This window comes from Stegostoma tigrinum, chromosome 4, assembly GCF_030684315.1.
Source record: "Stegostoma tigrinum isolate sSteTig4 chromosome 4, sSteTig4.hap1, whole genome shotgun sequence".
In the NCBI taxonomy this organism is placed as follows: Eukaryota; Metazoa; Chordata; class Chondrichthyes; order Orectolobiformes; family Stegostomatidae; genus Stegostoma; species Stegostoma tigrinum.
The window spans coordinates 23,759,505-23,786,622 of NC_081357.1; the positions used below are offsets into that span (position 1 = coordinate 23,759,505).

The 27,118-nt window shown below is 46.6% G+C and overlaps 1 protein-coding gene across 4 annotated transcripts in view; it reads left to right on the forward strand.

Annotated features, from left to right (window-relative positions):
* Positions 1 to 4,269: 4,269 nt before the first annotated feature.
* traf3ip2a (TRAF3 interacting protein 2a) overlaps positions 4,270 to 27,118 on the forward strand; it is a 95,693-nt gene continuing 72,844 nt past the window's right edge. Inside the window, exon 1 of one of the 4 annotated variants that reach the window (XM_048530263.2) lies at positions 4,270 to 4,568. Coding sequence is in view for 2 of the 4 variants with exons in the window: in XM_048530262.2 (XP_048386219.1) it covers positions 4,745 to 4,751 (7 nt within the window). In the remaining 2 variants the exon portion in view is untranslated. The other 3 variants (XM_048530260.2, XM_048530262.2, XM_048530259.2) reach the window with 3 other exon arrangements.

A 27,118-nucleotide genomic window follows, 5' to 3' on the forward strand; every position in this document is an offset into this window, starting at 1 on the left:
TTATGGTCTTACTCCTATAATCAACAAAGGTTGGCAATGCCAATAATCTTTTTGATTCCTTGCTGTAGCTGCATAGACTTCACCTGACAAAGGGGCTACGCTCTCTGAAAGCTTGTGTTTTCAAATGAACCTCTTGGGCTATAACCTGGTGTCGTTTGATTTCTGACCCTTTCCACCCCCAGTCCAACATCGGCACCTTCATATCATGCTAACATTTCGTGTCTATTGCAATTACTGAGACTTGTTTGAGGGAACGGCAAGATTGGCAACTAAATATCCCAGGACATAGATGCTTCAGGTGGGATAGAGAGGGAGGTAAAAGGGGTGGAGGAGTTGCATTACTGGTCAAGGAGGATATCACAGCTGTGTTGAATGAGGGCACTATGGAGGACTCGAGCAGTGAGGCAATATGGGCAGAGCTGAGAAATAGGAAGGGTGCGATAACAATGTTGGGGCTGTACTACAGGCCTCCCAACAGCAAGCGTGAGATAGAGATACAAATATGTAGACAGATTATGGAAAGATGTGGGAGCAAGAGGGTGGTGGTGATGGGAGATTTTAATTTTCCCAACATTGACGAGGAATCACTTAGTGTTAGGGTTTGAATGGAGCAGAATTTGTAAGGAGCATCCTGGAGGGTTTTCTACAGCAATATGTAAATAGACCAAGTCAGGAAGACAATAGACAATACGTGCAGGAGTAGGCCATTCGGCCCTTCGAGCCAGCACCACCATTCATTATGATCATGGCTGATCATCCACAATCAGTATCCTGTTCCTGCCTTATCCCCATAACCCTTGATTCCTCTATCTTTAAGTGCTCTATCTATATCTTTCTTGAAAGTATCCAGAGAGTTGGCCTCCACTGCCTTCTGGGGCAGGGCATTCCAAATACCCACCACTCTCTGGGTGAAGAAGTTTTTCCTCAACTCTGTTCTAAATGGCCTACCCCTTATTTTTCAACTGTGTCCTCTGGTTCTGGACTCATCCATCAGCGGAAACATGCTTCCTGCCTCCAGAGTGTCTAATCCCTTAATAATCTTATACGCCTCAATCAGATCCCCTCTCATCATTCTAAACTCAAGTGTATACAAGCCCAGTCGCTCCAATCTTTCAACGTATAACAGTCCCGCCATTCCGGGAATTGACCTCGTCAACCTCGTGAAGGGGCCATACTGGACCTGGTGTTGGGGAATGAGCCCAGCCAGTTGGCTGAAGTTTCAGTAGGGGATTACTTTGGGAATAGTGATCACAATTCCATGAGTTTTAGAACACTGATGGACAAAGATGAGAGTGGTCCTAAAGGAAGAATGCTGAACTGGGGGAAGGCCAACTATAGCAAAATTCGGCAGGAGCTGGGGAATGTGGATTGGGAGTAGCTGTTTGAGGGTAAATCCACATTTGATATGTGGGAGGCTTTTAAAGAGAGGTTGATTAGAGTGCACGACAGACATGTCCCTGTGAAAATGAGGGATAGAAAGGGCAAGGTTAGGGAACCATGGATGACAGGTGAAATTGTGAGACTAGCAATGAGGAAAAAGGAAGCATACATTAGGTCTAGGTGACTGAAAACAGACAAAGCTTTGGAGGAATATCGGGAAAGTAGGACCAATCTGAAATGAGGAATTAAGAGGGCTAAAAGGGTTTATGAAATATCTTTAGCAAACCGGGTTAAGGAAAATCCCAAAGCCTTTTATTGATACATAAGGAGCAAGACAGTAACCACCAGAGAAAGGGTTGGCCAATCAAGGACAAAGGAGGGAAGTTATGCGAGGAGTCAGAGCAAATGAGTGAGATTCTTAATGAGTACATGGCATCGGTATTCACTAAGGACAGGGACATGACAGATGTTGAGTTTAGGGATAGATGTTTGATTACTCCAAGTCAAGTCAGCATAAGGAGGGGGGAAATGTTGGGTATTCTAAAAGGCATTAGGGTGGACAAGTCCCCAGGTCCGGATGGGATCTATCCCAGGTTACTGAGGGAAATGAGAGAGGAAATAGCCGGGGCTTTAACAGATATCTTTGCAGCTTCCTTGAACATGGGTGAGGTCCCAGAGTACTGGAGAATTGCTAATGTTGTCCCCTTGTTTAAGAAGAGTAGCAAGGATAACCCAGGTAATTATAGACCAATGAGCCCAATGTCAGTGGTGGAGGAGGCTGCTGGAGAAGATACTGAGGGATAGGATCCATTTACATTTGGAAGAAAATGGGCTTATTAGTGACAGGCAGCATAGTTTCGTGCAGGGAAGGTCATGTCTTACCAACTTAATAGAATTCTTTGAGGAAGTGACAAAGTTGATAGATGAGGGAAGGGCTGTAGATGTCATATACATGGACTTCATTAAGACATTTGATAAGGTTCCCCATGGTAGGCTGATGGAGAAAGTGAAGTCACATGGGGTCCAGGGTGTACTAGCCAGATGGATAGAGAACTGGTTGGGCAACAGGAGACAGAGGGTTGTAATGGAAGGGAGTTTCTCAAAATGGAGAACTGTGACCAGTGGTGTTCTACAGGGATCCATGTTGGGGCCACTGATCATGAGGAAGGTATAGATGGTCTGATTAGCAAGTTTGCCGATGACGTTAAGATTGGTGGAACAGATAGTGAAGGGGACTGTTAGAGAGTGCAGTAGTTATAGACAGATTGGAGAGTTGTGTGGAGAAATGGCAGATGGAGTTCAATCCAGGCAAATGCGAGGGGATGCATTTTGGAAGATCCAATTCAACTGAACAAGATGCTCAGCTACGATCATATTGAATAGTGGTGCAGGCATGAAGGGCTGAATGGCCTACTCCTGCTCCTAAATTCAATGTTTCTATAGGGATTGCATAACTGAGACTGAGTAATTTTGTGTATGAGTGAGTGTGTTAGGGTGTGTGTGTCTGAGTGGGTGTGTATATGTGTGAATGTGTGTACGAGTGAGTGTGTGTATAAGTCTGTGTATGAGTGAATGTGTGTATTTATAAGTCCGTGTATGAGTGAGTGTGTGTAAAAGTCTGTATATGTGTGAATGTGTGTATGAGTGAGTGTGTGTAAAAGTCTGTATATCAGTGAGTCTGTGTAAGTGAGAATGGGTGTATTTATGAGTGGGAATGTATGATTGAGTGCGTGATTGAGACTGTCAATGGGTGTAGAAGTGTGTGTGTGAGAGAGTGGGTGTGTGTTAATGAGTGTGTGAGTAGGTGCATAAGTGTATGTGTGATTGAGTGAGTAGGTAAGTGTGTGTGTGATTGAGTGTGAATGGGTGTGTATATGTGTGTGTGAGATTGAGTGTATGAGTAGGTATGTAAGTGTATGTGTGTGATTGAGTGCGTGAGTGGGTGTGTGTGATTGAGTGGATGTGTAAGTGTGTGTGTGATTGAGTGCGTGAGTGGGAGTGTATGTGTGTGAGTGGGTGTGTAAATGTGTGTGATTGAGTATGTGAGTGCGTATGTAAGTGGGTGTGTGATTGAGTGTGTGAGTGAATGTGTGTGCGTGATTGAGTGTGTGAGTGGGTGTGTAAGCATGCGTGTGTGTGAATGGGTGTGTGATTGTGTGTGTGTGATTGAGTGTGAGTGGGTGTATGTGTGTGTGTGATTGAATGTGAGTGAGTGTGTAAGTGCGTATGATTGAGTGTGAGTAGGTATGGAAATGTGTGTGTGATTGAGTGTGTGTGGGTGTGTAATTGTGTGTGTGATTGAATGTGAGTGGGTGTGTAAGTGCGTATGATTGAGTGTGAGTAGGTGTGGAAATGTGTGTGTGATTGAGTGTGTGAGTGGGTGTGTAAGTGTGTGTGTGAGATTGAGTGGGTTCGTAAATGTGTGTGTGTGATTGAGTGAGTGGGTGTGTGTGATTGAGTGTGAGTGATTGTGTAAGTGTGTGTGTGATTGAGTGCGTGATTGTGTAAGTGTGTGTGTGATTGAGTGTGTGAATCGATGTGCATGTGTGTGTGTGAGTGGGCGTGTGATTGAGTGTGTGTTTAATAGAGTGGGTGTGTGTGTGTATGATTGAGTGTATGAGTGTGTGTGTGATTGTGTCAGTGGTTGTGTAAGTGTGTGTGTGATTGAGTGTGTGAGTGGGTGCGTGTGAGTGCTTGTGTGTGTATGATTGAGTGCGTGGGTGTGTGTGCGCATGTGTGTGATTGGGTGTGTGTGTGATTGAGTGTGTGTAGGTGTATGATTGAATGTGTGAATGGATGTGTGTGTGTGGGTGTGTGATTGAGTGTGTGGGTGTGATTGAGTGTGTGTGGATGAGTGGGTGTGTGATTGAGTGAGTGGGTGTGTCTGTGCGTGATTGAGTGTCAGTGTGTGTGGGTGTGTCAGTGTGTGCATGATTGAGCGTGTGTGTGTGTGTGTGAGTGGGTATGTGATTGAGTGTGTGTGGGTCTGTGAGTTGGTGTGTGATTAAGTGCGTGAGTGTGTGTCTGTGATTGAGTGTGTAGGACGGTGTCTCGCTCATGCCAGTTCCCAGTTACTCCCAGGGCCAGGGCGGAAGATTTGTAGCCGGAAGTTTTGTTTGCAGTATTTCAGGCCCGGCCACAGCAGCTGTGACTGATCCCTTGCTCAGCCCAGAATGAGGAAACGGAAGGTATTTTAAACCGGGATTTCAGTTGCTGCCCTTCTCGGTATGCCTGGGGATTTTCGAAGCAGCAAATTTGCATAGGACAGGCTGAGACACATACCCCGTTTCCCTGGGGATCTTCCTCCTTCCTGCTTCTGTCAGTCCAGGCCGGACGATCGCTCCCTTCACTGTCTCTGTCTGCAATGCAAGGTAGGACTAGGCTGACCCTGGCTCTGTCGCGTCTGCAGTGGAGTGGTCACATTACCACCCTCCGAGAGTTGGTTTTGGAGCTGTGGGCCCACCCAACTACCTGCAGGGAGAAAAGGTGAAACCCCAGGCACTTGGCTCATTTCAGTTAACGCAGCGAATCGGGGGCAGGTGGCCCTCAAATCCGCCCTCGGGGTATTTTTTTTAAAGTTTCGTGTGAGCCTCTGTGCTTAGTGCCGGTCAAATGGCGTTTCTCCTGGATCTTCTTTTAACTTTCCTCAGCACACTGTCTCTCCGCACTGGCTCAGTCAGGGCTGACATTGTACTGAGTCTCAGGGCCTGTGGAGACGGATCCAGAGCAGAGCTTTGATTTTTGGGAAACAGCGCTGCTTCAATGGGACCTCCTGAACTGCTTTCACATACAAGGCGGGAGGTGGGGCTGGGGGGTGGTCAGAGAGGCACAGCAACTGCCCTCAGTATCTGAGATAATGGGAACTGCAGATGCTGGAGATTCCAAGATAATAAAATGTGAGGCTGGATGAACACAGCAGGCCAAGCAGCATCTCAGGAGAACAAAAGCTGACGTTTCGGGCCTAGACCCTTCATCAGAGAGGGGGATGGGGAGAGGGAACTGGAATAAATAGGGAGAGAGGGGGAGGCGGACCGAAGATGGAGAGTAAAGAAGATAGGTGGAGAGAGTATAGGTGGGGAGGTAGGGAGGTGATAGGTCAGTCCAGGGAAGACGGACAGGTCAAGGAGGTGGGATGAGGTTAGTAGGTAGCGGGGGGTGCGGCTTGGGGTGGGAGGAAGGGATGGGTGAGAGGAAGAACCGGTTAGGGAGGCGGAGACAGGTTGGACTGGTTTTGGGATGCAGTGGGTGGGGGGGAAGAGCTGGGCTGGTTGTGTGGTGCAGTGGGGGGAGGGGATGAACTGGGCTGGTTTAGGGATGCAGTAGGGGAAGGGGAGATTTTGAAACTGGTGAAGTCCACATTGATACCATATGGCTGCAGGGTTCCCAGGCAGAATATGAGTTATCTCCCCTTCCCCTACTGCATCCCTAAACCAGCCCAGTTCATCCCCTCCCCCCATTGCACCACACAACCAGCCCAGCTCTTCCCCCCCACCCACTGCATCCCAAAACCAGTCCAGCCTGTCTCTGCCTCCCTAACCGGTTCTTCCTCTCACCCATCCCTTCCTCCCACCCCAAGCCGCACCCCCCCGCTACCTACTAACCTCATCCCACCTCCTTGACCTGTCCGTCTTCCCTGGACTGACCTATCCCCTCCCTACCTCCCCACCTACACCCTCTCCACCTATCTTCTTTACTCTCTATCTTCGGTCCGCCTCCCCCTCTCTCCCTATTTATTCCAGTTCCCTCCCCCCATCCCCCTCTCTGATGAAGGGTCTAGGCCTGAAACGTCAGCTTTTGTGCTCCTGAGATGCTGCTTGGCCTGCTGTGTTCATCCAGCCTCACATTTTATTATCTTGGAATCTCCAGCATCTGCAGTTCCCATTATCTCAGATACTGAGGGCAGTTGCTGTGCCTCTCTGCCCCCCCCAAGATGACATTCCACATTAAGCAGAGGTTCACCTGCACATCTGCCAATGTGGTATACTGCATCCACTGTACCCAGTGCGGCTTCCTCTATATTGGGGAAACCAAGCGGAGGCTTGGGGACCGCTTTGCAGAACACCTCCGGTCAGTTCGCAACAAACAACTGCACCTCCCAGTCGCAAACCATTTCCACTCCCCCTCCCATTCTCTTGATGACATGTCCATCATGGGCCTCCTGCACTGCCACAATGATGCCACCCGAAGGTTGCAGGAACAGCAACTCATATTCCGCCTGGGAACCCTGCAGCCATATGGTATCAATGTGGACTTCACCAGTTTCAAAATCTCCCCTTCCCCTACTGCATCCCTAAACCAGCCCAGTTCATCCCCTCCCCCCACTGCACCACACAACCAGCCCAGCTCTTCCCCCCCACCCACTGCATCCCAAAACCAGTCCAACCTGTCTCTGCCTCCCTAACCGGCTCTTCCTCTCACCCATCCCTTCCTCCCACCCCAAGCCGCACCCCCCGCTACCTACTAACCTCATCCCACCTCCTTGACCTGTCCGTCTTCCCTGGACTGACCTATCCCCTCCCTACCTCCTCACCTACACCCTCTCCACCTATCTTCTTTACTCTCCATCTTCGGTCCGCCTCCCCCTCTCTCCCTATTTATTCCAGTTCCCTCCCCCCATCCCCCTCTCTGATGAAGGGTCTAGGCCCGAAACGTCAGCTTTTGTGCTCCTGAGATGCTGCTTGGCCTGCTGTGTTCATCCAGCCTCACATTTTATTATCTTGCCCTCAGTATCTGTTGTCAGAGGCGGCTGCCTTTCCTGTCCCAAGCTTTTGTGCTCCTGAGATGCTGCTTGGCCTGCTGTGTTCATCCAGCTCCACACTTTGTTATCTCGGATTCTCCAGCATCTGCAGTTCCCGTTATCTCTGCCTTTCCTATCCTCTCTGGCTTTCTGCTGTTCCAGGGGCTTTCTTTCACCCAGGAGGTGTCACATATGTATGGGTGGGAGTGGGTGAGGACAGTGGTGCGGGTGGTATAGGATGACACATTAGGTCACGCTTTGCCAGTAGCCTGTTGGGCCAGTCTGTCACGGCATTCAGCAAAGTGCCTTAAACATAAAAAATTTGGAATATTATAAAACCTGAAAAACATGATTCCGAACTATATAATCATATGACTGAAGTGGCTGGTTTTACAAAATGTCTTAAAGGATGTTACTTCCAGTTCCTGGGTAAGATTCCCTGTGTTTTTATTTACATTTCTGGATGGTATACCCCAATTTGTTAAACTTCTGGGTGAACTAGCTCCTTGTTCATCATTCCCCTGACCCCCTCAGGTTGGTCACAACAAGGTTACCCGTAAAAGGGTCCTTTCCCTTTTTATGGGTACATTTTTCCAAGACAAGATGAAAGTATATTTTAAAAGGAGTATCAATGATAGTAAAATGTAGGGTATGCAGGGTGGTTTGATCTTAAAGTAGGATAATAGGTTGACACAACGTCATGGGCCGAAGGGCCTGTACTCTGCTGTACTGTTCTGTGCTTTTAACCGGGTTTTCTTGTGTTAAACTGAAGAGTGAGTTTGTTAGCTGCTATCTGTGAGAATGGATAATAATGCAATTAAGAGGAAGAACTGAGTCTAACAAAGGGGAAACGGTAAAAGAAAAATGGTTCAGTCATTGAGTCATTTGTGACGAGTAGATCGTAGACTGTTATAGCTGTTACGCTGGATCGTATCTATAGCATTGGTGTTGATTGTCAGTTTGGAGATTCATGGCTTTGTAAATTAAGGTTAGCATTTGGGTTAAGAAATTCCTTTGTTCTGATTTCTTTTGACGGTGGCTGACCAGCTGGCAGCGTCAGTGTGAGGACAATTTCCTTTTTTACCTGTAATGCAGGGGTGTTTAATTTCGTAAGCTGTAACCTGTACAATACTCTAGTCCACATGGTACATTAGGCTACAAGTACACACAAATCAATTATTGTAATCAGTTTTTAACCCTTTCTTTAAATATCTGAATTCCGTACATATAGTCCCTATTTTGTACACAAACATGGCTACAGAAGCTGGTTCCTGCTGACAGGGGAATGGGGTTCTTTCTGCCTGAAGTTTTCCAATTCTGTACAGGTATGGCATTCGCTGGGCGCATACATGACCTTTCCACACAGTCACTGAATGTACATCCACAGCCAGCTTTTGGCGGAACCTGTCAAAGATACCAGTATCTTTAAACAACTTCCCTATCACTGATGTTAAGCCGACAGGCTCATAGTTTCCTGCTTTTTGTTTCCCTCCCTTTTCAAATATATTTACTATCTTCCAAACTAATGGACTGCCCTGGATCTATTTGGAACATTAATACATCAGATACCTCACTTGCCACATCTTTTCATACCGTGGGATGAAGTCCATCAGGACCCAGGTACTTAGCAATTCACAGCTCCAACAACTTGCTCAGTACCGCTCCTCTGCTTAGTGTAATTTTCCTGAGTTTCTCCCTCCCTCTATTTCTTGATTCATTGGTGCTTCTGGGATTTTACTTGTACCTCTCTTTGTTGAAGACAGATGCAAAATACCTATCCTCTATATTTTCAATGATAAATCCTCCAAACTCTCATTCTTTAGGACCAATGCTCACTTCTTTCTTTTTTCTCACTGCTTTCTTTTTTCACTATTTAGAGAAACTCTTCCTATTTTCCACAGAATCCCTACAGTGTGGAAGAAGGCCATTCAGCCCTTCGGGTCCACATGGACCCTCTGAGGAGCATCCCACCCAGACACATCCACTACCCTATCTCTGTAACTCTGCTTTTCCCATGGCCAGTCTACCTAACCTGCACATCTTTGGACTGCGGGGGAGAAACTGGAGCACGAGGGGGAAACGCATGCAGATGCAGGGAGAATGGGCACACTCTATACAGTCAGTCACCCGAGGGTGGAATGAAATCCCCTGGGTACCTGATGCTGTGAGGCAGCAGTGCTAACCACTGAACCACCGTGCCACCCGATTTTATATTTCTGGCTAGTTTTCTGCTATATTCTAATTTCTCTTTTTTTTTTGGCCATTCTTTGCTGTCTTTTATATACCACCCAATATTCTTGAAAGAAATCAGAACAAAAGAATTTCCTAACTCTAACACTAGCCCTAACTTGCAAGGCAAGAATCTCTAAATCGATTACCAGCATCAACACTATTGCCTTTGCAGAAGTATATGCCTTTTCTTTAAGTTTGATACAAGCTTTAATCTTTTCAGTTATTCACAGGAACTTTTCTGACCCTTTGAAATTGTCTATTCTGTGTGTTCTGAGATATTCCCTTAAATATTGATCACTGCATCTCTGTTGAGCTATCCTTTAGTTTAGTTTCCTAGTCCATTTTAGCCACGCTGGCTTTCATGTCCTCATACTTTTATTTAAGTTCAAAAAATAGCCATGAATGCTCTCCTCTGTCATTCAAACTGAGTGTAAAGTTCAATCCTTGCATCCTTTAAGAGTGTAAAGTTATAGCCACACTAAGGAGAATAGCCAGGATGAGAGAGAGTAAGAGTTTTACTGGGAACGAGGTCATTAAATTGAGTTTAGAATTGTGCAAAATGGTCTCAGCAAAAATATAGTGGAGGGAGTTTTGAAAATGCAGCAAGTCCGTTTCACACAAGCATGAAGATAGAAAGGGTGCACAACAGGTCACGCAAATGTAGGTGACAGAACAGTTGGTTGTAGATGGAAATGAATAACTAATTAAAGATTTCTGTATAAATAAATTTTATTCCAGTTTTTGTTTTCATACTCAAAGAATTCATGTAGACACTGCAATAGCAAAAACATTTGTAAGAAGTTCTAAACTGTGTAACAAAAGTGAATTGGTTCATTCAATATATTAAGGCTGAATTATTGATCCACAAAGGAGTTGAGGGATATGAGAAGCAGTTAAGACCACAATCAATCTGTTGCAACCTTTTTGAATGGCAGAAGTAGGCTTGATGAGCTAACTGACCTAATCCTTCAGATTTTCCTTGGTGGGAAGTATGTACAGATCAGATTAGGACAGGATGGACTTTATTGGCTTGCTCCTGGCTGAATCATAGAATCCCTACAGTGTGGAAGCAGACCCATTGAGACCATCAAGTCCACAGCAACCCTCTGAAGAGCATCCCAGCCAGACTCAACCCCACTAACCCTATCTCTCAATTTGCCATGGCCAGTCTACCTAGCCTGCACATCTTTGGACTGTGGAAGGAGACTGGAGCATCTCTCACAGGGAGAATGTGTAAACTTCTCACGGACCATCATCCAAGGGCGGAATCGAACCCAGGTCCCTAAGCACTGTGAGGCAGCAGTGCTAACCACTGAGCCACCGTGCTGCTGAGCTTATGGAATCTGTGATTCCACCTTTACTAGCTCAACTCCCACATGAAGAGAGCAGACTTACCTAGGAACTGGCAAAACCTATACCCTCAACCCTTACAACCACCACTTGTGCCAAATCCCAAAAAAAATTGTGATACGTCAAATTGCAGGGGTCCCACCCACAAATCTGTGCTAAGCAGTGCCTCAGGGTATCAAAGGAAACCAGTTTTACCCGATTTTACTAGAAGTCTGCTTTATGTCAAAAAAATTGTAAACACAGTGATTGCAGGGAATACGTAAAAAGAGTCTGTATTTTTCAATTTGTTCACACCTTACGTGACGCTGTCTTTGTACAGAGAAGTACATTAAGAAACTTTGGGAGTTAGCTCTGGAAAATCTCTGATCTTGTTGACGAGGGTCGAGCTGTGGATGTGGTGTATGTGGACTTCAGCAAGGCATTTGATAAGGTTCTCCATGGTAAGCTCATTCAGAAGGTCAGGAAGAACGGGATACAGGGGAACTTAGCTGTCTGGATACAGAATTGGCTGGCCAACAGAAGACAGTGAGTGGTAGTAAAAGGAAAATATTCTGCCTGGAAGTCAGTGGTGAGTGATGTTCCACAGGGCTCTGTCCTTGGGCCTCTACTGTTTGTAATTTTTATTAATGACTTGGATGAGGGGATTGAAGGATGGGTCAGCAAGTTTGCAGACGACACGAAGGTTGGAGGTGTTGTTGACAGTATAGAGGGCTGTTGTAGGCTGCAGCGGGACATTGACAGGATGCAGAGATGGGCTAAGAGGTGGCAGATGGAGTTCAACCCGGATAAATGTGAGGTGATGCATTTTGGAAGGTCGAATTTGAAAGCTGAGTACAGGATTCTTGGCAGTGTGGAGGAACAGAGGGATCTTGGTGTGCAGATACATAGATCCCTTAAAATGGCCACCCAAGTGGACAGGGTTGTTAAGAAAGCATATGGTGTTTTGGCTTTCATTAGCAGGGGGATTGAGTTTAAGAGTCATGAAATCTTGTTGCAGCTCTATAAAACTTTGATTAGACCGCACTTGGAATACTGCGTCCTGTTCTGGTCGCCCTATTATAGGAAAGATGTGGATGCTTTGGAGAGGGATCAGAGGAGGTTTACCAGGATGCTGCCTGGACTGGAGGGCTTATCTTATGATGAGAGGTTGACTGAGCTCGGACTTTTTTCATTGGAGAAAAGGAGGAGGAGAGGGGACCTAATTGAGGTATACAAGATAATGAGAGGCATAGATAGAGTTGATAGCCAGAGACTATTTCCCAGGGCAGAAAAGGCTAACACGAGGGGACATAGTTTTAAGCTGGTTGGAGGAAAGTTTGGAGGGGATGTCAGAGGCGCGTTCTTTACACAGAGAGTTGTGAGAGCATGGAATGCGTTGCCAGCAGCAGTTGTGGAAGCAAGGTCATTGGGGACATTTAAGAGACTGCTGAACATGCATATGGTCCCAGAAATTTGAGGGTGCATACATGAGGATCAATGGTCGGCACAACATCGTGGGCTGAAGGGCCTGTTCTGTGCTGTACTGTTCTATGTTCTATGTTCTGAAGCTTAGCATGATGTCTTTGGACATGTTGCCGGTCCAGTTAAACATGTTTCCCTTGTTTCTATTCTGCGCTTAGAGGAATTCAAAACTGGAACTCAAATTTCTCTGGCTTTCACAGTTCGACTAAGGAAATGGGAGTGTGGGGAGGCATTCATCAAACATTTCAGGATCATCAAAGCCATCAACTTCCTTTTTTACCTGTGACACATTTTGTCCGCTTTCCCGATCCGTGCCTATGAAGGTGCTAGGGCTTTCCCGGTGGCTCTGTTAGTCTCACGATGCCTGTAAAATTTCTTGACATTCCCAAAGCAACGTGGCTTTTTAGTCTTTCACTTGGTTTCACTCTGACTGGTTGGCATAATCACAGTACAAACCCGCAGGGGTTAGTCTAACTTGGCGTCCAGTCCAGCAGCTCAACTTCTTGACAGATTCTTTCTATTGGATTTCCTTCCCTGCTGGAGGGAACATCTAATGACTTTGCCACAACTGGAGCTTCAGGTCATCCAGATTTGATCCATTGCACTGTACCTGTGGTTATCAATCACAGGTTTAAAATTACTAATGGATCTAGCAGCTAACAATGGAATTGACAGAACTACTAAAAGTCACATACACAGCAATAACCTACTCAATTATGCTCCTTTTGAGATCCACCAAGTCACTCAGCTCCTGTGCATCGGTGTTGGAAGGAATAAATGTTTAAGTTGGAAGATTAGCATTGACCAAGTCTTCTGGATGATGCCAGGCTTCTTAAATGTTGTCAAAACTGCATTCACAGAGAATATTCCTTATCACTGTATCACTTGTGCCTTGCAGATGGTGGACAGACTCTAGGAGTTAATCACAGCAGATTTCCTGCTTTTTTTTTAACCTGAGTTTGTCACTTCTGTATACAGATGGCTGGCCTGGTATAGTTTCTGATCAATGGTTTCAAGGAGTTAGTTAGATTCTCTTTCTTTTTGGAGATTGTCATTTTCTAGCACATGTTGGCATGAATGTTACATGTCATTATCTGCTTTTGGACATAAAGTGCTTTGGTATCTGAGAAGTTGAATACTGAACATTGTTGGCAAATATTGCCATTTCTGACCTTATGATGGAGGGAGGATGATTGATGAAGCAGCTGAAGATGGTTGGGGCTAGGACAGTGGTTAAGAAACTCCCACAGAGATGTCCTGGAGCTCTGACAGCTATAACCATCTTCCTACATGTCAGGTATGACTCACCAGCAGAGACATTTCCCCCGATACCCACGGACTCCAGTTTTGCCAGAGCTCCTTGATGCCACACTTGATCAATTGCAGCTTTACTGTCAGTCTGTCACTCACCCCCTCACCCCTGGTCAGCTCTTTTGTATATGTTTCTGTCAAGGCTGTAATACAGAGGGAACCAAGTGAATATGATGAGTCAGCAAGTTAACTGCCACTTGATAGCTGTGTTGACCACCCCTTCCAAGACTCTGCTGATGATCAGAGTATATTTGGAGCAGTAATTGGCCGGTTTGGATTTGACCAGCTTTTGGGGGACATGATATACCAGGACAGTTTTTCTCTTTGCCAGGTAAATGCCAGTATGGTACCTATACTGGAACAGCTTGCCTAGGGGCACAGCTATTTCTGAAGCACAGGTCTTCTGTGCTAATGCTGGAATGTTGTCAGGGCCCACAGTCTTCACAGTATCCATTTCTTTCAGTTGTTTCCTGATATAATCAAATTGGCCAAGGACTGTCCTTGTAACCCTTAGGCCTTCGTTTGTGGCAGTGAACATGGTGGAATTCCAATTCATCAGCTGAGGAGTTGTGAATGACGGTCAGCAGGAGGTTCCCATTCACATTTTGACCTAACACCATGAGATTTCATAGAATCGAGAGACACTGTTGAAACGTCCATGGCAACTTCCTCCTGACCTATGTCGGCCCCTCTGATGGATTCTATCCTGCTGCTGGGACAGGGCATGCTCAGGGTCAGGAATGATTGTGTCTGGGACATTGTCCGTAAGCAATGAGTTGGTGAGACTTGTAAGCGTGACATCATCCAGAAGACTTGGTCAATGCTAATCTTCCAACTTAAACATTTATTCCTTCCAACACTTACACACAGGAGCTGAGTGACCTTGGTGAGTCTCAAATGGAGCATCATTGAGTAAGTTATTACTGTGTATATCAGACTACTGCTTTACGAGTTGTAGAAACCAGGAACTGGAGTTTGGCCTTTCAAATTTGCTGTGCCATTCAAAATGATCATGGCTGATCCTCCATCTCACTTGATTGATTGACTTATTATCACGTCTACCCAAGTACGGTGAAAAGTTTTGTTTGTGAGCAGTGCGTGCAGAGCATAGTAAGCAAGGACATACAGATCACAGATTGTAAAAAGACAAAGGGATACAAGTTACATTGCACAGGGCATGCGCTAGGTGAGATCAACATTAGCAAGATCAGCATTAACTGAAGTTAGACAGTCCATTCAGCAGTCTAATAACAGCTGGGAAGAAGCTGTTCCTGAACCTGCTGGTGCGTGTGTTCAAGCTGCCTGATGGAAGAAGCTGTAGGAGGTCATTACTGGGGTGGGATGGGTCTTTGATGATGTTGGCTGCCTTTCCATGGAAATGAGCTCTGTAAGTGGAGCCCATGAACGGAAGGTTGGCTTCCATGATGGTCTGGGCTGTGCACACCACCTTCTGTAGTTTCTTATGGTCCTGCGCAGAGCAGCTGCCATTACCAGGTCATGATGTACCCAGACAGTATGCTTTCAATTTTGACATTGGTGAGGATCCTTTCGGTCATGCCAAATTTCCTGAACTGCCTGAGGAAGAAGAGGTCCGTTGTGCCTTCTTGACCATCACATCAAGATGGCAAAACAGTTGTGGATTTACATGGAGTACAGTAGGGGGCTGAGCACCGCATCTTTGGGGGGCCTCAGCGTTGAGTGTAGGTGCGGAGGACTTCACAGATTATGGCCAGAATGCTGAGGATCCAGTTATAGAATACAGCCTCCTACTGTACTCCCTGTGCACCCATGACTGTGTTGCCAAATTTTGAACAAATGCCATCTACGATTTCACTGACAACAACACCATAGTGGGATGGATATCTAACAACGATGAGTCAAAATACAGAAAGGAGATGGAGGACTTGGTGATATGGTGCAATGAGAATAAACTCTGTCTCAATGTTGGCAAACCTAAAGAACTGATCATTGACTATAAAAAGAGGGGAGGAGAACACACCCCCATCTACATCGACAGAAATGAGGCTGAGAGAGTTGAGAGCATCAAGTTTCTCAGAATGATAGTAACCGACGACCTGTCCTGGATTTTCCATGTAAATGTAACGGTCAAGAAGGCACAACAATGTCTCTTCTTCATCAGGTGGCTCAGGAGTCTTGCCCAAGGTCTCGGAGTTTTGAAATCAGTCTGAAGGGGATAATGGTTTTGAAGGGAGAGCAATAGTCGATGAGCAGGAGTCTGATGCAGGTGTCTCTGATGTCCAGATGTTCCAGGGATGAGTGCAGAGCTAGGGAAATGGCATCCCCTGTGGATCTGGTATGTCAGTAGGCAAACTGTAGGGGATCGAGGCAGGTGGGGAGACTGGAGTTGATGTGGGCCATGACCAGCCTCACAAAGCACTTCATGATTATTGAGGCCAGAGCTATTGGGCGGTAGTCATTAAGTCACACTATATGTGTTTTCTTGGGTACAGGGATGATGGTGGTCTTCACGAAGCAGGTGGGAACTTCAGCTTGTAGGAGGGAGAGGTTGAGGATTTCAGTGAATACCTCCAACAGGATCTGAGTGCTGGGCCGAGGACACGTGTCACTTCCCTCAGATTGACTCCCAGGAAGATCGATCTGATGTCTGCAGTGGTGAAGGAGAGAACAGATGTGTTTGGGGCTGCCGGGGCAGGTGACACCGTGCTGCTGACATTCTGCTCAAACCAATCATAAAGAGCATTCATTTTGTATTTTGTAATGTTGTTTAGGCCTTGGCATGGGCAGTGGGAGTCTGTTTGGTGGGCCTGGGCCCCTACCTTGATCCAGTACTGCCCTTTAGCCTCCCTGATGGCTTTGTGGAGGTCATACCTGGATTTTCCATATTGGTCTGGGTCACCCGACTTGAATGCTGTATGTCTGGTGTTCAGTAGGGAGTGGACTTCTCCGTTCATCCAAGGTTTATGATTGGGGAACACCTGGATTGACTTCTTTGATAACACAGTCCTCCGTGCACTTGCTAGTGCAGCCTGTGGACAGTGGTAACATACTCCTGTAGGTTTTCAGCTGGATGCTTGAACACGGTTCAGTCCATTGATTCCAAGCACTCCCGGAGACATATTCCTGTTTTCTGTTCATATGCCTTCCTGCATGTCGAATGTAAACACTCATCAATCTCTTTCTTGAATATTTTCAGTGATTTGGTCTCCAGAGCGTCTGTGGTTGAGGGTTCCACAGCTTCACTGACTTATGAGTGAAGCCATTTTTTTTTGTCATCTAAGTCTGAGACTCCCAAACTAGGGATTATACCAGAAGTAGCTCCACACAGGCCGGTATTCTATCACCAACTCACTCCTTATTTACTTGTGGAGAGTCCGAGACACTGATCCAGCTCTATCAGAGCCAGCTCTGAGTGAACACAACCTCTGATACAACAGGGTGTAGAGCTGTATCAGAGATAATGGGAACTGCAGATGCTGGAGAATCCAAGATAACAAAGTGTGAAGCTGGATGAACACAGCAGGCCAAGCAGCATCTCAGGAGCACAAAAGCTGATGTTTCGGGCCTAGACCCTTCATCAGAGAGGGGGATGGGGAGATAGTTCTGGAGTAAATAGGGAGAGAGGGGGAGGCGGACCGAAGATGGAGAGAAAAGAAGATAGGTAGAGAGGAGAGTATAGGTGGGGAGGTAGGGAGGGGATAGGTCAGTCCAGGGAAGACGGACAGGTTAAGGAGGTGGGATGAGGTTAGTAGGTAGGAAATGGAGGTGCGGCTTGAGGTGGGAGGAAGGGATGGGTGAGAGGAAGAACAGGTTAGGGAGGCAGAGACAAGCTGGGCTGGTTTTGGGATGCAGAGGGGGAAGGGGATGAGCTGGGCTGGTTTTGGGATGCGGTGGGGGAAGGGGAGATTTGAAGCTGGTGAAGCCCACATTGATACCATTGGGCTGCAGGGTTCCCAAGCGGAATATGAGTTGCTGTTCCTGCAACCTATAGGTGGCATCATTGTGGCACTGCAGGAGCCCCATGACTGGCATGTCGTCTAAAGAATGGGAAGGGGAGTTAAAATGGTTCGCGACTGGGAGGTGCAGTTGTTTATTGCGAACCAAGCGGAGGTGTTCTGCAAAGCGGTCCCCAAGCCTCCACTTGGTTTCCCCAATGTAGAGGAAGCCACACAGGTGAACCTCTTCTTAATGTGGAAGGTCCTTTTGGGGCCTGGGATGGGGCTGAGGGAGGAGGTGTGGGGGCAAGTGTAGCACTTCCTGCGGTTGCAGGGGAAGGTGCCGGGTGTGGTGGGGTTGGAGGGGAGTGTGGAGCGGACAAGGGAGTCACGGAGAGAGTGGTCTCTCCGGAAGGCAGACAAGGGTGGTGATGGAAAAATGTCTTGGGTGGTGGGGTCGGATTGTAGATGGCGGAAGTGTCGGAGGATGATGCGTTGTATCCGGAGGTTGGTGGGGTGGTATGTGAGAATGAGGGGGATCCTCTTGGGGCGGTTGTGGCGGGGGCGGGTGTGAGGGATGTGATGCGGGAAATGCGGGAGACGCGGTCAAGGGCGTTCTCGACCACTGCGGGGGTGGGGGTGGGGGGGGAGTTGCGGTCCTTGAAGAACTTGGACATCTGGGATGTGTGGGAGTGGAATACCTCCGTGACTCCCTTGTTCGCTCCACACTCCCCTCCAACCCCACCACACCCGGCAGCTTCCCCTGCAACCGCAGGAAGTGCTACACTTGCCCCCACACCACCTCCCTCACCCCTATCCCAGGCCCCAAGATGACTTTCCATATTAAGCAGATGTTCACCTGCACATCTGCCAATGTGGTATACTGTATCCATTGTACCCGGTGTGGCTTCCTCTACATCGGGGAAACCAAGCGGAGGCTTGGGGACCGCTTTGCAGAACACCTCCGCTCGGTTCACAATAAACAACTGCACCTCCCAGTCGCGAACCATTTTAACTCCCCCTCCCATTCCTTAGACAACATGTCCATCATGGGCCTCCTGCAGTACCACAACGATGCCACCCGAAGGTTGCGGGAACAGGAACTCATATTCCGCCTGGGAACCCTGCAGCCCAATGGTATCAATGTGGACTTCACCAGCTTCAAAATCTCCCCTCCCCCATTGCATCCCAAAACCACCCCAGTTCATCCCCTTCCCCCACTGCATCACACAACCAGCCTAACCTGTCTCTGCCTCCCTAACCTATTCTTCCTCTCACCCATCCCTTCCTCCCACCTCAAGCTGCACCCCCATCTCCTACCTACTAACCTCATCCCACCTCCTTGACCTGTCCGTCTTCCCTGGACTGACCTATCCCCTCCCTACCTGCCCACCTATACTCTCCTCTCTGCCTATCTTCTTTTCTCACCATCTTCGGTCCGCCTCCCCCCCTCTCCCTATTTATTCCAGAACCCTCACCCGATCCCCCTCGCTGATGAAGGGTCTAGGCCCGAAACGTCAGCTTTTGTGCTCCTGAGATGCTGCTTGGTCTGCTGTGTTCATCCAGCTTCACACTGTTATCCAGGGTGTGGAGCTGGATGAGCGCAGCGGGCCGAGCAGCATCAGAGGAGCAAGAAAGCTGATGTTTCGGGTCTAGAGCCTTCTTCAGAAATGAACCTCTGACATTCCTGTTTATCTGTCAGCCCGTCTCTTGTGCCTAAAGCATCTTGGAAGAAATTCATCCTCTTCTTCAGGTGATAAAGGCATTGAGGCTGCAACATCTGCCATGTCCATCTCAGATTCTGACGTTTCTTCAGCGCTCGATGGAGGGGACGAATGCACAGGCTCCAGCATTCTGGTGGTGCGGAGGGACTGGATATGACTTGAGCCTGCGCGGTTTGTAAGCTAGCAGCTTATTCAGGATCACCTCACCTCCCCCAAACTTAGTGCATCACAGGACCTGACCTCACATATGTGCATTTTGCATTCACCCAATGTCTGGGAAGCATATGCTATTGGGCATGTTGAGGTTCTTCTGTACCGCGAGCCAGAGTGAGAGACAGAGAGATGGCTGAATGGACTTCAGTTGTCTTTATTCGGAGAGCTTGCTGTTACATAGTTCTAGGCTTAAGTTCAAGCTGGAACGTTCTCGTTTCTCTCTTACAGACAGTACATGTGGCTTCTCTTTATACCAGATTGTAGCAGATACAAAGTACTACAGTTATCAAATCCTTGATATAATCAATAGTAGTTTTTTTTGAAACAGGGTGTTCTTATTGTAATTCTTTCACAACTGGTATCTGTTTCCCTTAAGGGGTTTGTTTGCCCTATTGGGGCAGGTACCTGTGAGTAGCTGCTAGAAACTCTAACCCTGATACAATTAAATTTCTTTTAACTGTTTCCTGCCCTGTGGGTTTCCGCTGAACCCCACAACTCCCCGCTTTGATTCTGTAACAACTACTGACAGAAGCACAAAGTGAAAGGGTAAATGTATGAGCCCAACAGCTTCAGCGATTATTTCAAAGGCCATTCATTGACAGGCATTTGTACCGATCACTGAATGCATGCAGAGCAGCATTACAAGCAAACATATAGAACAATGATAATTACTCAAAAAGTACTGATGCCCTGAACAATGCTAGTGCCCCGGCAGCCTAGCCATCCCATTGCCCAACTTCAGGGGTGTTTTCAGGGGGACATTTGAGTGCTGGTCTGAGCTCCCCTGCTTCCAACCCCTGTAATCCCGCCTCGAGCTGTTCTGTCTCAGCACCCATTGACCTACCTCTGAGATGTTAAATAGAATGGGGTGCAAAGGGATTGCCTTCGGGAATGGGTTGGGATGTGGTAACAGACCCAGCACCTGGACACATTGCTCTTGACTGCATAGGTGTAAGGCAGATACAAAATCATGTTAACATTCTCGTTTCACAGCCCGACTGTTGTAAATATAACTGACATTAGTCAAAACAAGTCCCAAAATCAGTCCCAAAATCAACTGTTTCACAGTGAGCTGTTATATGGCGTTTGCTTTACTTGTGATGTGTGGATCCACGCTTTCTCTGCTTGGACTTTGACTGCTGTTTGTGTGCTTAGCAGGACTTGATAGGGTCCTTCCTACTAGGCACCTAGAGGTTCTCTTTGTAGCTTCTTGACGTGGATCCAAGTCGTGTCCACCTTCCAGAGTTTCGGCCCAGGCTGCCAACACCCCTGACCGCTGTGGTTTGGTTTGGGCTATACTTGAGCAAGGAGTCAGTCACTGAGTAAATGGGGGTGGGGGGGGGGGACCCCCAAAAAGGCAACAGGGGCCGTTGGCAAAAGGTCGCAGTCATTCTTAGATTTAGCCCAAATGTGGTGATGGTGCCATTCTTCAAGGGATAGTGTGGCATGGGACCAGGTGATACGGCCAACGTTAAAGTGGATGGATGAGTTTATCTGTGCAAAGACATCCATTTCTAACAGGGCCTGTTGGACTGGGCTGTCCCACAAGGGGCAACAATTTCATAAGGGCCGAGTCTGACCAGGACAGGCACAGTCTTTGACATGTGGAGTCTTTCCCCGCTAGCACTAATGGCCGTTCTGTTCTCTCCACCCAAAGGTAAATTGGGTGCTTCAGTCAAAGGGAGACGTGTCAATTCAGCCCCTGTGTCTGAGAGACAATCCATTTCTCTACTGCCCACTCCCACTCGTACATAGCAGCCATCACTTTGTTGTTCTAAGTCCACACATAGATGACCCAACTGGAGCGGGAGGGAGACTCTAGGTTTTTTTTGTGAGTCCATCAGCTGATCAATGGAGCAGTCTTTAAGTTGTTCCAGCAACATCGTCTGATCCCTCACCACTGGAGAATTCCAACTGGAGGAGTTTTGGGCAGGGGCACCCCCTTTTGGATGTCTACCCAACTGTCTGTAATTCGTCCCCCAGTAGTCACATTTAAAACAGCGTCCGGGGCGTTTATCAGGATTACCCTCAGGATTAGGGGTGGGTGCTGCTGCTTGCATAATCCACAATTTAGATTCCATTTCCCTTTCCAAACGGCAAACTTCATTCATCAGGAAGGCTAAATCATGTCTGGACTCATACTCCCAATCTCTATGTGGTAGTCTCAGCATTTTCAAGCCAGCTTCAAATGCTGCTTTGAGGGGAGGATGGGCTTGCACCTCTACTCCCTCCAGGTTGTCTTTGTGGGCCAAGGCCGACTGTACAATCCAGGTGTCAGTCAGTATAATCTCTCATGTCCTCAGAGCTTTTTTGTTAGTGAGATGATATTTTTGTCTGGTCGGTGTTAGGAGGGCCATATTCATGTAGCCAATTGCAGAGGGCTTCCCATCCCTTATCCACATCCTGGTCATTTTGTCCCAGCTTTTCTTTTATTTTCCTGAACAATCGTGCTCCGGCCGTGGAACCTACCATCGCTGTAAAAAATTTGGACCCTATCTAACGGATGGAGACAGTAGTTTGAGTTTCTCCAATTCTGACCAGATCACGTGTCCTCCTCACTTTCTTGATGGTGGCAGCTCTTTGGACCATCGTTCGACCAATTTGGGGTCAGGAGGTCCATGGAGAACCATTTCCTAAAATTATATCAGGTTCTGCCTGTTGGCTTGCCACGTGCTTCTATATCAGTTTCCTCGCGGCCTTCAGTTTGTTCAGTCGCATCTGGGCTGGGGGCTCCTGTCCTCCTTCCTCTTCAGGGTCAGACTCTGAGACAGGGCCTAACGGGGCATTGGGTCCACTTGGGGAATGATCACAGGGCGAAAGTCTGCAAATAGGTCCAGAATATGGGCCTCTACCTGATTTAAGGTGTTCAGTTTCCTTTAATGCCTTTGTCAGTCCTTTTTTGGTCGGTTTTAATTCACTACAGACGTTGGAAAATTGATCTTTAAGGCTATTATTTTATCTGTTATAATTACGCTTATCAATGCCTTCCTGTCTTTGCCTTGATTGTCACATACAGGGACCAAGGGTTTCGGATTTTTTCAGCCCTGAGTAGGGTTATTTTTTTCCCAGACTCACTTTATACCATCCAGGGACCATTATCCCATGGAGCTTCCATATTTCTTTGAGATTTCAGTTAGGGTTGAAGAGAGGTTGGATCATCGCTCGATATATTCTTTTAGTTTTTGTAAAAGCTCCCTCTCTGATATATCTGTTGGTGCCCCCCCCCCCCCCCTGCTGTAGTTGGTAGCTTCTCCGCCATTATTAGCACTGTCTTATGTCTCCAGCTGTGAATTCTTAAATAAATAATTTTTAACGAATCACTGATGGGGACACCTCTCTTTAAGTAGAATTCACTGCAAATAGATTTGTGGTCTCTTTTAGAAAAGAGGATTTTTTAATAAAAGAGGACTTTTTAGAAAAGAGGAGACCTTACCTCACTGCGGAAAGTGGACCCGTTCCTAAGTTCCTGACAACTATGCCAAGTTGTTGAGGGTTTTCTTGTACCACGAGCCAGAGTGAGAGACAGAGAGACGGTAGACTGGCTTTCAGTTGTCTTTATTCGGAGAGCTTCCTGTTACATGGTTCTGAGCTGAAGCTCTGGCTGGAATGTGCTCTTTTCTCTCTCTTACAGACAGTACATGTGACTTCTCTTTATACCAGATTGTAGCAGATACAAAAAAAAACTACAGTTATCAAATCCTCGATATAATCAATGGGGTTTCTTTTTAGAGGGTGTTCTTATTGTAATTCCTTAACAACTGGTATCTGTTTCCTTTCAAGGGTTTGTTTATCCTATTGGGGCAGGTACTTGAAAATGACCTGTAAGTAGCTGCTATTAACCCTGATACAATTAAGTTTCTCTGATACAATTAGGTTTCTTTTAACTCTTTCCTGTCCTGTGGGTTTCTGCTGAACCCCGCAGGCATTCCTCTCCTTTGGGGCATTGGTGAGTCAACTCAACCCTGATACCATTCAGGGTGGCATTTCCTGTCAACTCCACATCTCACTTGGGATCAGAGTGTGCCAACACTTTGGATGATGATAACCATTTCTGAGACTAGTCCTTTTTCAATAGCAGGTGTAAGGGTACCAGGGTGGAGGCCAGGTTATATATGACTTTTTTGTAATACTTTACCAGCCCATGAATGGGCTAAGCTCTGGCATAGACATTTTCTGCAGAATCCCTACAGTATGGAAACAGACCATTTGACCCTTTGAGTCCACACCAAACCTCCAAAGAACATCCCACACAGACCCATGCCGCTACATTTCCCATCGCTGGCACACCTAAGCTACACATCCCTGAGCACTATGGGTAATTTAGCATGGCCAACCCACCTACGTTGCACATCTTTGGACTGTGGGAGGAAACCAGAGCAGCCAGCAGAAGCCCATGCAGGCACGGGGAGAATGTTTAAGCGCCACACAGACAGTCGCCCGAGGGTGGAATTGAACCCTGGCTGCTGGTAATGCAAGGAAGCAGTGCTAAACACTGAGCCACTGTGTCGCTCTGGGATGTGGGAGCCAAGTGCCTTTGATCACCTTCACTTTATCTTCCAAAAGATGTTACCTGGTCTTGTTGACTCTGTAGCCCAAGTAGGTCATTTGGTGCCTGCAACACATTTTTCCTTCCAACGCTCTTTAAATGCACCTTATTGGTACTTCCGGTTATTTCATGTCATCCAGATAAATGGGAACCTGGGGTAGACCTGAAAAATGTTCTCTGAGATCCTCAGAAAAATGGCTCAGGCCAATGATACCTCAAATGGCAGTCTTACGTACTGGTAGAAACCCTTATGGGTATTAATTGTAGCACAGTTCTGGGAACTTTCATTTACTGCAATTACAAGTAGGCATGGCTCAATTCCAGCTTTGTGAGGCACAGCCCTGCAGTCAGCTTTGTGTATAAGTCCTCTATGTGAGGGATTGCGTATTTATCCAGCTGCGAGCAGCAGTTCACGTTTTGATTAAAATTCCCACAAAAGCAAATTGATTCGTCAGGCTTTGCAATCAATACAACCCAGAGCTGCCCATTCCACAAACTGGACTGGTTCAATGATTCCTTCACTTTCCACTCTCCTGCACTTAAGGCAAATGGCACTGGGCAGGCCTGGCAGAATCGTGGAATTGCTTCCTTGTCAACATGTAAAAGTGGCCTTGGCCCCTTTGATAGTCCCTGGACCTTCCTAAAAAAAACGTCCTGGCATTTAATTAGGACTTCACTCAGGCAGCCTTGTACTAATCAAAAAATGTTTAGCATCCAAGTTTGGCAGGTAATGGAATGGATAAATGTTTACTTTAATTTCAAAAGGGATGAAGTATAAAGAAAGGGAAGTCTATTCAAAACTGAAACTATTCAGAAATGAACCTATTCAAGATATTAGCCATACCACATCTAGAATACAGTGATTAGCTTTGGTTGTATTATCTAAGGAAAGATACTGGCATTGGAGGTAGTTCAGGGATTGGGTTAATCCTGATAGGGAGGGATTTTCTTATGAGGAGTGGTAGAATAGTTGTTAAGTGGCTGGTCCAAGTGGGTTAGGCCAGTACTCGTTAGAGTCCAGAAGAATGAGAAGCATGCCATTATTGAAATATAGAAGGTTCCTAGAGAAGTGGACAAAGTAAATGCAGAACGGTTGTCTCCCCTTGTGAGAGTGTCTAGGAACTGGGATAATCCGACAGTAAGGAGTCACCCATTTAAGACAGAGATGAGAAGGAATTTATTTTCTCAAATAGTAGTGAATCTGTGAAATTCTTTACTGCAGAGGGCAATTGAGGCTTGGTTATTAAGTATGTTCAAGGCTGAGATAGTTAGGATTTTAATCAGCAAGGGTATCAAGGGAATGAGGCAGGAAAGCGGAGATGACAATTATCAGATTAACCATGATCTCAGTGAATGGCAGAACAGACCTAATGGGCTGAATGGCCTACTCCTGTCTTGCAGACTGTGCATCTCAAAGCCACACCAAGTTGAGTGGGAATTGAACCCTAGGACCATCTGAGCCGACAATTACTCCTCACCCACAAGTGTCAGTAGGGGTGACAGCATACACCATTTTATGTATGTTGTAGTCCATAGCTATGGATAGTGAAGGGCTTCACACAGCTGACCAGGAGCCTTTCCCCCTCTTAGCCCCTGCCATTGCCATCTGTTGGAAAGATTTATGGGTTGATGCTCAACCTGCTTGGTCACGTTATGAATGAAGTCCAAGGGAGTGGGACTTGAACATGGAGTTTCTGGCATAGAGGCAGTCTCATTGCCTGCTGTACAGAGGACCTATTTTAACTCAATGATCACCCCCATCTCTGATTTGAATGGCCCAAATGCAAAAGTAGTCATTGATCCATCTGCCCAACCAAGTTAGATCCAACTCTCAAGATCCCTGGGTTCCCAAACTCCGACCCCTGCCAGCTTATAACCATTCCAATACTAGCCTGTTGGCCAAACCAAGGAAAATGATGGTGGACTCGGTGCTGATTACTTTTCTGTTGGCTTTAACTCATGTCTGGGCTTCTGAGGTCCTGCTAAGGTTGTTACCACATTTGTTCTTATTACCACACACATACCTGTCTGGGTTCACACTGCTACATTTCAGCTGAAGTTTGCTCTTTTGAATATTTGGCTCCTTTTACACTTTTTGAGCTAACAAAGCATTTGGTGAATTAAAACCCAAACCACAGCTTCTCATCATGTGGCTGCTGCTGTCCTTTACACAGAGCATATCACGAGAACAATTGAAATTGTTCAGTACAAATTTTGCATAGCAATGAAACTAAATCAATGCTCAGTCAATATATTTTAATTAGTTATCATTAATCAGTAAGAAAATCTGACTTCTCCAGGTTTCTTAACAAAATCCATAGAGCTTTAAGACAATAAGTATATATGTCGGCTTGCCTACCGAGCTGCTTGCTCTATCTGGGTTTCTTGTACGCAGATACACAAATCTGTCAAGACATCGTTTATGAGTTCCTCATCTTTTAAAAACATATTCTTTAATTTATTTTCCAGCAAAGTGAAGCAAAGCAGATTGAAGGGCTGACTGACCTAGTCCAGCTCCTACATCCTATGTTCGTCCAATAAGTGAATAGAATTGTGTTTCCCGACACTTTTGTTCAAACTTTATTCAAGGGATGAGGGCATTACAGGAAAGTCAGCTTTTATTGCCCCTAAGATGATGGTGGTGATGAGCTGCCTTCTTGAACCGCTGTACTCCTTGTGTTTTGAGCCATCTTCCATCTAATTTGCTGCTGTCTCTTTGTATCCTCCTCAGAGTTTACAGTGCCACCTAGCTTGTACCATCTGCAAATTCAGATATATCCTCCTTGGTCACTTCACTTATACATTAATTACGATTGTAAGTAGCTGACACTCTGATCCTTGTACATTCCACTAGTTACAGCCTGCCCACCTGAAAAAGCCCACTCAGTCAGACTGTTAGCACGGTGGCTCAGTGGTTAGTGCTGCTACCTCATAGTACTGGGGACCTGGGTTCTGTTCAAGCATTGGGAGTTTGTGCATTCGCCCCACGTCTGTGTGGACTAAGCAGCATCTCAGGAGCACAGAAGCTGACGTTTTGGGCCTCGACACTTCATTAGAGAGGGGGATGGGGAGAGGGTTCTGGAATAAATAGGGAGAGAGGGGGAGGCAGACCGAAAATGGAGAGAAAAGAAGATAGGTGGAGAGGAGAGTATAGGTGGGGAGGTAGGGAGGGGATAGGTCAGTCCAGGGAAGATGGACAGGTCAAGGAGGTGGGATGAGGTTAGTAGGTAGGAAATGGAGGTGCGGCTTG